At 36.7% G+C, this 14,258-nt stretch overlaps 1 protein-coding gene across 1 annotated transcript in view; it reads right to left on the reverse strand.

The window, feature by feature from the left end:
• Positions 1-14,258, reverse strand: part of LRBA (LPS responsive beige-like anchor protein) — a 411,018-nt gene that overhangs the window by 119,598 nt on the left and 277,162 nt on the right. Inside the window, 2 exon segments of the mRNA XM_055797819.1 lie at positions 10,412-10,524; positions 13,476-13,591. Of these exon segments, the coding sequence (XP_055653794.1) occupies positions 10,412-10,524; positions 13,476-13,591 (229 nt within the window).

A 14,258-nucleotide genomic window follows, 5' to 3' on the forward strand; every position in this document is an offset into this window, starting at 1 on the left:
GATTTTGACATCAAGATATGAAATCAGAAAAATTCATATAGCTGTGATGCCTTCTTTTCCAGTCACTAAGTCAAGACACATCTCTGGTGAATTCGTTGAATAGGCATTCTCTGGATATTTGTTAATGTTGCATCTAGGTAAGCTTCTTCACCTTTACTATTGGCAGGTCATTATGCTTGTAGTTATAATTGTAATCCATTATTCTGAATATAGGTATTTTAAATAATTATGACAACTGAAAATTTGTAGGGAGAAGGGAAACAAATGAAATAATAATGTAAAGCAAGTTCTGTCCCTTTTAGCTTTTAGACCTAGAACTAAAACAATTTTCAAGTATAGATAAGAGTTGCAAGCAAGCAACACTTCATATGGTCCACAGAGGAAAAAAAAAAAGCCATAATTACACTAGTCACAAAGCAAAGAAATTATACTTTCTCATATAATTTGCTAGACACATTGCATCAGGGAGCAAGGCAGAAGAAATATAAATATGTGTTTAAAAAAAAAAGGGAAAGAAAAAACAACTACACAGCTAGCCCATCAGCGGCCACTAAACATTACTGTCTAAATTATTTCTGCAGTTCACAAAGTAGTTAAACTGGTTGCCAAACCTGGGAGGTTATCTGAAGGGAAGGATGATGCTTTACATGCCCTCTTTTCTTTTTTTACTGGGCTCCTGCTACTGGATGTTCGCAGAGGCATGACATTGACCTACATGAGCTTCTGGACTGACTCCTCTCTTAGGACTTCACATTAAATGACTCAGCATCTTCACACACACACGAGCTGCTGCACATGATACAATAAAAGCCAGTCGGGAGCACTCCAGTACAACAAACCTGCAGTTACTTTTACATGCAAATGATTTCTTTCATTAGATAGATCTTTTTATTTACACTAGTGAAGAAGCGCAAATATAAGTGGCTACCAGCCACCGCATTTAATACTTGCATGCACAGCTTAGGGTGCAGGCAGCTATTTCCCAGCAGCTCCTTTAACTAAGTGACAAGTATAACCAGCTGACTGCGATCAGCATTTTTATCAAATGTAGGATCCCTGGGCATTTCCTGATGCACTGCATATGGGATGAAATTCTATAATCCTCAATGTTTTCCAAGATAAATTTAATATAATCTGTACATACTAAAACCACTGAGCTTTTTTATGTAAACATGCTTTTTAAAATACTTGTCAGTCCTTAGAAGCTTTCTTTGAGAAGACCCTATTTACCAGAAATCGTGTCATGAAATTTACCAGATCACATTATGCTATAAAAAAAAAAAATAATTAAAAGCTCTATTTTCTATTCTAGGCAAACTAAGAACTCAATAAAGGGCTGGAATAAAACCAGATAATATCTGTGTGATGCAAATTAAATTAAAAGTATTTGTACATACAGTTTATTATTAGCATTTTTTTAAAAAGCTCACACAAGAAGAGTCAGAAAAAAGTGATCTACAGGTGGTCTAATAACTAGAATGTCTGAACGTATCAATATAAAAAATATTTAGTGGTGCAAAACACAGAAGATTCCCAAAGTCCGTGGTTCAAAAATGGATCATAAACTAATCTTATGCATAAAAAATGAAGAAAAACTATGTTTAGCCATATTAGCGATGCTTTAGCAATACAGTAGTGACAGGATACAACTCAGGTCACCTAAAATCTTGGAAGAAACTGAATTTAAAGGAAAAATCTCCATACCTTCATATTGCTAACCACAGTATCAAATGCTCTTACAACCATCTGTAGCAGGTTCAAAACAATGCACTGCTGAACTGCAAACTTGCAAACTAAGCACGCATACGCTTTTACATAAGGTTTAATCAATTGTTCAGCACAACTGAATGTGTCACACACTGCGTGTCTGAGGTATGACTGCACCTCACCACTGCTGGGAAGGCGAACTGAAGAGACCTGTTCTATGTTGTTCCCTTCCAAAAGGTCAGGGAGAAAGGAAGCTGCATGTCACTGGGAATCATGAGGAGAAATCAAGCTGCTTGCAGGCAGTGGGGAGGGCATGGCATTGTAGTTGCCTTGCTTGGAAAATAACCCTGCCAGCCAAAAGCAACCATTTGCACACTCTATCCATGACATAATCTGTCAAGTGAAAGAAATCCCCGCAACATCACTTACTAAAAAAAAAAAAAAATAATAATCCTTTTATGGATTTCAAGAAACGGGATTTAGTGAGAAACCACATGCACTTGGAAGCATTGCAGGAGATGAAAACATTCTCTCTCTGCCTTCCCTTCACAGACCATGCTCCTCTGCCACCCCGTCGTACAAGCCACTGTCGCAGCAAACAGCAGCCATTATAGCTAAACACCAGATCTATAGAAGACAATCAGATCTAAACCCATAATCTTTTTTGGCTTGTACTAACAGCACAGGACCTGAAGTTAAAAGCTGATGCAGACTTGCATTTTCTGCAGATTAAACGCTGTCAGGGCACACAAAAAATATGTTATTGCGTACCAGATGAAAGCACCAAGCCCTACAAAAAAAAGCAACAGCAGGCTACAAAGATGTACTTGGGAAAGTATAAAGAAGTATTTTACTGTAATCTGTAATGTTTCATAGCACTATTACAATCACATTATATCGATCTTGAATGTAAATAGTCAGCTAAGAGCCCATCAATGTGTATTTTTTCACACATGCATTGCTTCACTCCTAAGGTGAATTCATCCAACATTTTATTACCCATCTCATAACATCTCCTGATTAGTCAGCCATCATCTTCAATACCACCAACAGATTAGTATCATCAGAAAGTTTCATCAGCTCCCTTTTCATCTTTTTTTTTTTTTTTTTCCAGATTACTATATATGCTGAACAGTATAAAGTACAGAAAAGACCTTTGGACTGCTAGTGACAACCCCACTTCGCAAACTAAACTTGTGTTTCTCATACTGAGGCAGTTTCAAGTGATTGGCTGGATATTATATGTAAATTATCTTTTCTTAATCTCATTAGACTATTCAACTCAAACTTTTAGGACCATACCATCTTCTCCTAGTGATCTTTTCCCATTTATTTTCCTTCATTTGATCCACACTTTCATCTGCTGATATTTGAGCTTGAGACAGACCATCTGACGTGTCCATCAAAGTCAGTCTACAGTCTAAGAACCACCTTAAACTCCTCCTTAAACAAATACTATAATTATTACTTCACCAATCTCTGATTTTCTCTGACCAGTATATTTATACCTGGATTATCCTTTGACCCCAGCAGGCTTCCTGCTCCTAGGAGTTTGATCAACTCAGTTTTAGACAGCTACAGTTAAGTGAGATAAATCCCATTCTCACTTCCAGTATGAGTGCAATCTTCAACTTAGCCACCAGCATGCTTGTTTGGAAATTTGAATTATACAGATGTGTGCTGCGGCAGCTCATAATCTTCTGGAGTTCAAATGCATGCATATAAAAAGGAAGAAAGACTGTGTCAAGAAAGTAACATTCACTTTAGATTAGGAAGACAGCAGCCTGTCTTCCTAATTCAAAATGTCTATGGTCCAAGACATGTGTGTGAAATTATTTTGATTGCTAGTACGTTTTATGACCAGACATGTGCCCCATGGTTTCTTGTGATTATTTAAAAGGTTATGAACCTCCCTCAGTTCATTTCCAATTAGATGACATATGTTCAGGGCACCTAAAATTGAAACAAGAGCAAAATGGACAATAACATCAGATAAAAACTAAGAGCAGCATTTTGAACATTCACTGTTAATTCCGAGTGACTGTTTTTCTTGTCTTGAGTATTTTCGCATTCGAAACAATACCTCTCCTTGAGGCAGGGAAAGATTATTGGGCTCATTACCAAAATGATTCTTATTGATCCTATAAACTTGACTTTTGCTCTAATACCTAAATAACTACAAAATAAGATTTCCTGAAAATAATTAAGTGATCCTAGAAACTCCTATATGCATCTGAACTGCAAAGAGTATGCTTCTTGTGACTTCAAAAAATAAGCCTCTGGTGGGGAAAGAACTGAACAGGGAAGAGAAAGGAAGACTGGCAGCAAGATGTACTCTATCATCCACTTACATGTTCTTTAGAGGAGATAGTCTGACACAGAGAAAAAACAATTAATGACAAGGAAAAAAACCCAAAGATATTGAAGGATGGTTATGAAACCGTAATAGAGCAGTAGAATATCCCAAATTAGTTTAAAAATTCTATCTGGACTAAGAGCAGGATTTCAGAAAGTATGTTTTGATAAATCGTCTCAGAGATGTATTTGGGTGATGTTTCAGTCTCAGCAGGTCTCTACAAATAGAGCTGTGGAGAAACAGGCAGCTAAAAATGCATGGAAATCACATGTTTATTCTGAAAAAGGTCCTGAGATGGGCGCTGCATGAAGCTCAAACCAACATCTCAGCAGAAGAATCTCCGCCTTCGAAAGCGAAACAAGTGGGTATCAAGCAGAGGTGGCAAGTAAAACCTGAAAAAGGTAGAACTGATTCAGACAGAGGGAACATCCCGGTGCCTCTAAGGCTGGTGTCTAGGTCAGGCTTGGCGATCACCTGTGCCTGCTCCGTGGCAGGGAGCCGCCTCACTCGCGGCTCGGGCCCCGCCCGCGGGGGCGCCTGTCCATGGTGCTGAAGCGCGGCCGCCCCGGCCCGGCGGGCCCTGGCCATGGTGCTGCACCGCGGCGCGGCGAACCGCCCGGGGCAGCCACAGAGCCCCGGCACCGCGGGCAGCTCTGCCCCTGGCTCCGGCAGAGGTGCTACAGGAAACGATGCAACGGATTGACTCATCTGTCAGAAAAGATAATTGACCAATCTGATCATTTACGGAAGTCCCCACTGGAAGCTGTCTGAGAATCGCTGGCATTTGGGAGACTCACAAAATCACTTCCCCCCCTCACCTAGAACAGGGAGAAATTTACAGCATTACAGCACAACTTTTTTGTGGGAATGTAACAGACTACTCAGCACTTTAGTTGGTATGATTTCTAATTCCACAATAGATTTTCTCATCCAAAGATCACAATGGTCCTAAAATTATAGCCCTGTCCTGGGATGTGAAGAGGAGAACTTCATACTGTTGCAGAGCTTTCTTCAAAGAAGGACTTTGCTTTTGAGTTATCATATCACAAGCAAGGAGACCAATCACAATTGCAATATCCCCCCCACTCATCCCCTTTCATTTCTCTCTTTAATGTTCAAAGAGGACAGATTAGGAAGAACAGGTCTCTGTTCTCTCAGCTAGATTTTGTTCTTTTATGGTTTTCTAAATGGTACCAAAACATGAATCCCCAAAAATCATGGTACCGCTCAGCGTATTGCTACCTGTTTGAATGTTTCGCTGCCCCTAAAAGTTTCTTTTAACATGATGATGTCAAATGTCTACATCTGTCAGTGCCTTTGTACAAACAGGGATGGAGATCAAATGTACATCTACCACAAGGTGATAAACCAGGTTTGGATTAATTTCTCTCAACAACTTCCTATTCTGTATACAACTTAAGAGAGGATGGAATGTCCTTCTCCTAGATGAAGCATGTTGCATTTCACAAAGAAAGCATGATAAGTTATCTGACAATGGAGAGAATCTGCTAAATATACTTTATACTAAAAATATCAAAATCCATAAGACTGATAAATGAATAATGAAAAATGTGTCTCCTTTTCAGATATCACTGCTTCAGGCTGACCACAGACATTGGCTGGCCTTGATACCTCTACCATTTCTAGAGATGATGCAAAATTCTAGAATATACCTGATCTTTTCTTAACTGCCAGGTATTCTGATACAAAGTCTGAAATATTTTATTTCCTGTACTGTCCTATTCTAAGCTGGAATGAACTGCCATGAAAGGAAAAATGTTTGTACCTTATTTCTGAGCCTATCCTGTCAGGCTTTGCAATGCTTTTTAATTAAGTGGTATCTTTTGTCAGAGGTACAGATGACAAATTTACTCCTGAAATACCAGTGACAAGGCAACCAGGGCAGATGCTGAGCCCAGCAGTATCAAGCATCGTAGGTTTCAGAACCTAAATTCCAGATGTAATTGCCTATCCAAGTAAGTCATTACCACTGCACCCACTACTGTTAGTTCAAACACTGTTCCTCTTGTGTTCTTTTAGGGACCAATTCTGGAACACGCTTTATATCTACAAGGACACTGTGTCCTTCCAGTGGGTTTATCAGTTTTAACTGGTAGCAACCTGGATTGATTTTGTGTTGGAGCACAAGCTGAATAAAACATAATTTTCATTTCCTACAAGAAAAGAACTGGTTCACAGAATCCCTGTACAAGTTTAAATGCCTCTCTAGACAAAAAGATTTCTTAAAAAAAAAAATTGCAAAAGTATAATAGGTGCACAATGAAACATTTTTTACTTTCTATCTCTTTGGCGAGGGGTAACAAGAGATAGCTAAGCGCCCATCCCATTCTGCTTCCTTACAGGGGAAAATACAAGCACTAGTTATACATGCAATGAATTTGTGCTCCTGAAATGGGCACCCTGCAACAGAATTCAGGCTGGCGTGCTGAAGAACAGTCAACAGTGAAGTTTACGTTACAACAACAAAACTAGTCTAATTTGTCATAGTAAAAGAGATCTATTACTTCTCTTCTGTCAAAGTGTATTTGACATCAGTGGCTCCCACATACCAATTAAACACTTCAGTTCACTGAAGGTGAGAGCTATTTGTTGCTTTTGTACACTTGACTGAAAAAGAAGTCATTACGTACATAACAGCCACTATAAAATCGATGATGATTTAGCAAATATTGCATGAAAATGATAAAAATGAGAATAAAAATATTATTATGTACACATGTAGCTACAGTGAAGACAAAAGAAGATTTAAGAACGGCATAATTTTCTTCTAGCAGTGTCAGTTTATGATCTTACAGAAATTTTGTGCCTTATGAAAGAAAAATTACCAACAGCTACTCACATACAGCAAGATCTTGTAACAAACTTTTAAGAGTATAAAATTGTGCTTTGATCTCAGTATTTTCCATGTGGTTTTACTTCTATTTTTTTCCTTATCCAAGTCCAGAAACACAACACAATTTATTGCTTCCACTGAATAAAGAAAAGGAAAAAAATGTGCTTCTGAATAACATAAGTAATGCAGAAAATGGGACACATTCTGGTGGGAAACAGTGTCTGTTGTATAAATAAAATATATACAGCTATAAATGTAATATGTAATACTCATTCCAAACCACAGTCACCTCTTAAGAAATAAACACTTGAGTCAAAGCAGGGTAACAGACTGGCAGTGCACTCCTGGCATTTGTCAGGAGCGTTCGTCAGGCTGACAGTAATATTAACCACAATCCATTTCAGTTGCTTTGGTTTATCATGGTGTGACTGATGTTCAAAACAATGCCATAAGAAGCTGCTTAAATAAAGTGTTGGTTTAACCTATACACTGTAATTCTTTAAATCTGTACTAACTGTGGACTTCTAGCTAATATATTAACAAAACTGTTATTCATATCTGACACTTCAGAATACCTAAACCTAACTAGCAATTTCTAACACACACACACACACAGAGAGAAAAGAAAAACTGTTAATTTTTTGTTTTCTGAGGTACCAAAAAAAGTAAAATGTTGACCTGACATCCTTTCTGCCGGACCAAAATCAAAGTTTTCCTTTTCTTTGCACAGTGAGAGCACTAAATTGTAATGCATTTCTGGACATGGGTAAGGAAAAGAAATAAAGTAAGAAACTGTTTAAACCATGTAAAAAGTTAAATGAAATATGTTTAAATATTTTTAATACCTTTAGCAGTGCAAAAGCATAGACATGCTACAATAATAATTTGTGCTTATTTTGAAGCATTACGTCCAAGGTAACAGTACTAGAATGAAAATATCACAATGTAAGTGACATTCAAACACTTTCATAGCTGAATATTAGCAAATCTTTTCAGGTATTTGCCATTAATTCATCACCTGACATGAAGTTTAACATTTAAACTACAGAGAAATGCCTGAACAGTAACCAAAGCTTGAACTGCCGTAATGGTATGCTGTAACAGACAGGTATGGCATCAAGGCTTCCATTGTGTGTATGGGAAGGACTGGCACTCAATCAGAACAGCAGTTACACTTTCAGAGATCAAGACACACTGTCTGATCAACAACATTTAACAGAACATAAGGGAAAATTCATGGTAAATATACATATATGTATAAATATTCACTGTTCTTTAACAACCGGGGCAATTCTCTGCCAATCACCTGTTAAAGATTAAAAGCTGCCAAGAATGTCATGTTACAGGCTTAAAGAATTTTAACAGAACTCCTTCTACTCATAATACAGCATGACTCACATCTAATATTGTATTAATTGTCTCCTGTATTAGGTTCATAGCTTTCAAACATATGATTAAGAAGGTTAAGTATAGATAATAGATAAAACCTAATTAATGTCCACTCGGTAATGTCCCTAAGTAACGTCCTCTCTCAGCAACAGCAATGCAAAGATTCCCTCAGAACTTAAAGTATACTTAGTAATCCTCAAAGACTACTTTCACGAGCAGAGAAATCCATATAACCAGTCACTGTTAATAATAAAATGCACAGAAAAAGAACACGTTTGCTATCCAATTTCTTAACGGAGGTAAGAGTGGTACCTAACCTAAAATGAGGAAAAATTGCTCTGCACTGCACTTAGGTCTATTTCAGGGTGGAGGAAAAAAGACTAGGACTACAGTGCTGACAGAATTGAGTAATTTACAAATTAAACACAATTAAAAGGAGATGCCTCGGAAGGACAGCAGCTGGAGAATCCTTTTTTTCTGTCTTGAATTACTTTAGGAATGACATGATTGATATATGCAGAAGTGTCACTTAACAAAAGTTAATGGAAAATGAGGTTGCAAAACTCATGTCATAATCAAGTTATTAATGATTAATACATCTAATTTATGTACTAATTCAAGCTACACAAAGCTGATGTTACTCATAAGTTTTCAATTTTCACTTAAGTGTAATTCACAAGTGTAGTGTAACTTGGTGGTAGGTATTTTTAGTTTTAAGCTACCTTCAGACATTTTTTGGCCTGTGTATTATTAAGAAAGTATTTACTAAATTCCACAATAACAAATTATTTTAAATATAATTTACCTTCACAAGATTTGTTAAAGTGTAAAATACGTGTGGATTTATCCATGAATATGGATTTGTGTCAGTCAGACATTCTGAGAAAGCACAAATAATACTATTAGAAACTGTTACAATGACAGTACCTCAGTATCTCTCTGCTTTGGACTTAAAAAAATTATTCCTTTATTTTTATTTGTACGTATATACACAAACACAAAAGGTATGATACAGTCTTCAAATACATATTCATGTATGTATTTATACACACATACATATCTGCATATATACATGTATATATATTTTATGACTATACTGTACCTTTTTTAAGGTCAAAATACTACATCTGTAGTAAAAAAAATATTTGGAGATTTTCACAGACTTGTGTTTAGCTTAATCAATTGTGCACTGAAAACAAGAACTTTTAAGAATTGCCTTACTTCTTTGGGGAATTTTGTTTCTATCAAATTACCAATTTGTATGGAAGACTTGCAAAAAACAAGCTATAATCAGAATACCTTCTTCACCTTTTCAACTAATTAACTATATTGCTCTGTGTGCCAATCATTTCCCATAATAGTCAGCTTATAGAAAAGGATCCTGTTTGATGATCAGTGAACTTGGTCTTTCTAGACAAAATGAGAGGTTTCCACTGTGTAAAATGAAATATTCCTTTCTTGGAAAACACTGAAAAAGAATACCAAATTCTATACAGCTTGAAACAGGCTGTATAATATTGTATCTGCATACATTTGTTTGGGAAAGACTCTTAGAAAAACAAGGCTACTCTTGTAGTTGTTTGGAAAGGTTGTTAAAATTTGACAATGTCTGTCTGACAAAGGACAACCACACACACCTGAAGGACCATCAGAAGAAGTGGAAAAAATAATGTTTCTACTTATGGGAATAAGGGCAATGATTTAAAAGTAGTGAAATTATAATGGTATCACAGGCTTTGCTACTTAAAAAAGCACAATTTTCATCAAAAAAAAAAAAATTATTTGGCTGATTTTTAATCTTTAGCTGCCTCAGCATTCCTAACTTCATTAAAATTTGAAATTAAATGTAACGCATATGTTCCAACTAAGAGCACCTTCCATTAACAAGTATTAAATTGATACAATCAGAAGCACTAAGAATACATCAATAATTCATTTTTCCACAATCTGATCCCTATTATCAGTCTAAGCATATAGAAATGAATCACTGTTACCGGTTGTGCATTTAACATTAATGTATCAAACACAGCAGAAAACATTAACCAGACTGAAAGCTACTGTGATAAATACTGCAGAGAAAAAAAGGTATCTCTGATGACAAATACCTTTGACAAATCTCTGAAATTGCTAGGAAGTGTAAGGTCCAACTCCTCTGATTCATAGTTGGTGATAACCCAAGGGAAGACAGGGTACTGATTTAAATCATTGTAAGTTCGACCTGACAAACAACAACAGAAAAAAACCACCATGAGTTAAAAGAGTTATATTTAACTAGAACACCAACCTCTAAAGATACAAAAAACATTACGAGCTCTTCAAAGTAACCATAATATATCTCAGATCTTTTATCATTTCAATATTCTACTCTGATTTATTGAAAAGGATAAAGAAAAAGTTCCAGTTGCTAGTATTTAATTTAAAACATTGCAGCCCGTTTCACTTTAATTGTGAACTTCTGCATATATTAAGAGTGACAGTTAAATCCATTCATTTTCTATACATTTCTCCTTTCCTTGTTTATGTCATCTTGTTTTCCGTTACTTTAACGTGAAACAGTTAAAAAAATGCAGAGCCAATGACTTTTGTTGATACTAAAAAATAAAGCAATATTTTTTTACATACTGTATTGAATTCAATACATGAAAACAGATTGAAGCAGCTCAGGATTTTAGATTGAGAAATTATGCAAGTAAACTATCCTGGCTTCACTGGGAAAGAGTTCATTTTCTTCTTCATAGCTGCCACAGTGCTGTGTTTTGGATTTGGTGTGAGAACTATGTTGATAAAATTGATGTTTTTAGTTGTTTCTGGGTAGTGTTTATACCAAGTCAAGGACTTTTCAGTTTCTCAAGCTCTGCCAGCAAGAGGGCTGGAGGGGCACAAGAAACTGGGAGGGGGCACAGCCAGGACAGCTGGCCTGAACTGGCCAAAGGGGTATTCCATGCCATGGGACATCATGCTGAGTGTATAAACTGCGGGGAGCTGGCTGGGGCCTTGGGATCGCGGCTCGGGGACTGGCTGGGCATCAGTCAGCAGGTCAGGTGGTGAGCACTTGTATTGTACGTCACTTGTTTTAGGTTTTTTTCCCCTTCCCTTTGGGTTTTATTCTTCTCCTCTTCCTGCTCCTGTTCACTAGTATTGTTGTAATTGTTATTATTATCATCATCCTCACTATTATTATTATTATCACCATCATCATCGTAATTTTATCGTCTTTCAATTATTAAATTATTCTTATCTCAACCCTCCAGTTTTTTGCTTTTTCCCTTCCCTATTCTCCTCCCCATTCCACCGGAGGAAGGGGGTTTGTGAGTGAGCGGCTTTGTGGAACTTAGTTGCCAGCTAGGGTTAAACCACAATAGCATTTCATCAGGAGAATTCACTTTGAGGGGAATTCTCCCTTGACCATTGACCACCCATGGGTATGCCAACATTTACCAGAACAGAAAATCTGTTTTGGTTTCTCACACGCACCTTCAGGCATCTGTAAGATGAAAATAATATTCTTCCTTCCAGTAAAAACAAAATATTCAGTTAGAATAATCATATACCATACATACACACATACCCTGGTTTATAATTTTTAAATGCACAATTTTTACATGGATGCTGTCTCTTTTTATGACATTGCTGCAGAAACTCATTCATTCACATCACCTCCAATCAGTATGTCCTCAGATTTTTTCTAGCCTGGTCTTAAAAGTCTCAAATGACAGGTTTTTATTTCTTTCAAAGGAATATTATTTCACAACCCAATCTATCAGGTTGTCAGAAAAGGTTTTCTAAAACTCCACCTGAGTTTTTCTAGGTTTTTTTATACCTTCAGTATTTTTCCATCCTGGTTTGCAGAATGGTATAGCTAGATCCTTTCTGTCCCTAATCAGTTGGTTATGTTGCACATTATCTCTTATTCAGGACTAAGTCTACTTACATGACACTGTGATATCTACCTGTATTTGTTTCAAATTGAGAGCCATCCTAATAATCTTTTACCTCCCCATCCTGGGCAACTACATCTTCTCTTTTTCCAGAAGGGTATCTTTCTGTTCCTTTTAGCCTCAAATATCAAGTAGGTAAGAATTCCCTTTATTTTTTTCAATGATATATTTAAGCTGAAAAGGATCATTCACTGGAGACACAGAAAACAGTGTCATGATTTGCCTCGTTCCAGCTCAACAGTAAGGAGGCAAGGCAAGCAGATCTACCCCTACTTTTATAAAGCCTGCCAGCATCCTGGCATCTCTGACTTAATGACTGATTACAGAAACTAGCAAAACTGACCATTTGTATAAAATGTAATTAGTGTGAGCAGAGGCATTGGTTGTATCAATCATGTTAGCAAGAGCCAAGTCTGAAAGGGAATTAACAGACCTTTCAACACTGTCAATACCATCGGAAAAAGCTGAAAATTGAGAAGTTCTGTAAGTTGTTCCAAGAACAAAATACATTGGAAAATAAGAGAGGTCACCAGACCTAACAGCCTCCATTTGCTAAGCTGAAGTCAAGCTGGTTAGAAGCTAATAGGTTAAGATGGGTTGAATGAAATATAGCTTCACATTTACAGAATGAGGGGCTAGAGAAACAATACAGGGATAAGAATTAGGATTTGGGAGCAGATGAATGGTGTCCTGGCACAGCAGCACTGGTGATCCAGGCACTACATTCTTTTCTGAGACCAACCATACATCTTGCAACAGATGTATTTATTCACTCCAGGAATATCCTGCTCCCCAGCTGAGACTTCCCAGAGGGTTCCAGCCCTAAACTTGCTACATCAGTGGTATTTACGGAGGACAGTAATTTTGAAGACCAAAACTTAGAATACTAAGGGATAAAGAAGTTACTGTTTCTGAGACTCTGCTAAATAGCAGACGGTCGGTGTAGAGCCTGTCCTCCTACAACAGTCAAGATATTCTGACTTTAAGAGATATATTTTAACTGCAGTTCAGTACAGCATTACAAATCGCATGCCTCTCTATTCTTACATAAACATAAAAATAATTACGAATAAATTACATTTAGGAGGATTTTGTGAAGACGTTCCTCAGCAAAAAATTGTATGTAGAAAAAGTTATTTATTAAAAGGACAACATCTAGTAGTGCCCCATGTCTGTTGAGACTGTGCAACCATTAACTCTTTTTCTGAGTCATTACAGTAATTTGTGTTACCTGCTACAGTGTTTAGAAACATCAGGTATTCAAAGTTGGAAATTTCTCGGTGTTGCCACCGCTGGGTCATATTGGAAGCTTTGAAAATCTGTCGTGGACTAGCCAAAGAAATGCGTCTGGGGAAAAAAAAAAAAAACAAACAACAAAACAACATTGGAAAAATAATGAGAAAACCTGTGGGTCTTCCTTTTAACTCATCTGAATTTTAGTAGCAGTTGTACATATTTTTTTTACTAGTTCTGTGCTAAATTTCTCTAGAGGTCAAATTGCTCTTTTGGATACTTGAAGTTCATTTTTAAAGTTTTATAATCTAAAAAGAACAAAAGACCTAAAACATCTGACAGCTGGATATGTCAAGGTTTGAAAACTTTCAAACAGAAATCTTTACAGATGTGCAAATTCAGCTGCTCCATGAAGGCTTGATGTCTTACAGAAATATGTTACTAGTGATTTAGAGAGATGGCAGACCATTAAATAAGAAAATTACACAACTTTTAGAATTTCACATAAGAATAAAGTAATTTTTAGGAGAGGTTTTCAAATCCCTCAAGAACAAAGGAAAACAACGGTAAGATTGATAGAATTACATTTTGAAGTGCATTCTCTTGAGATTTAAATTCTGGGCAGTGTTGGGGAGTTAGTCATAAATAACTCAATTTAACTTTTAGAATTTGATGCCAGATTTCCTAATATTTGTGAAAGACGACTACAGAGTCATTCCTTGGAGTGATAAATCAAGCACAGAAGAGCTTATCATAAAATTTCCAAGACAGTTTTGTGCAT

Source organism: Falco peregrinus, chromosome 2 (assembly GCF_023634155.1).
Source record: "Falco peregrinus isolate bFalPer1 chromosome 2, bFalPer1.pri, whole genome shotgun sequence".
In the NCBI taxonomy this organism is placed as follows: Eukaryota; Metazoa; Chordata; class Aves; order Falconiformes; family Falconidae; genus Falco; species Falco peregrinus.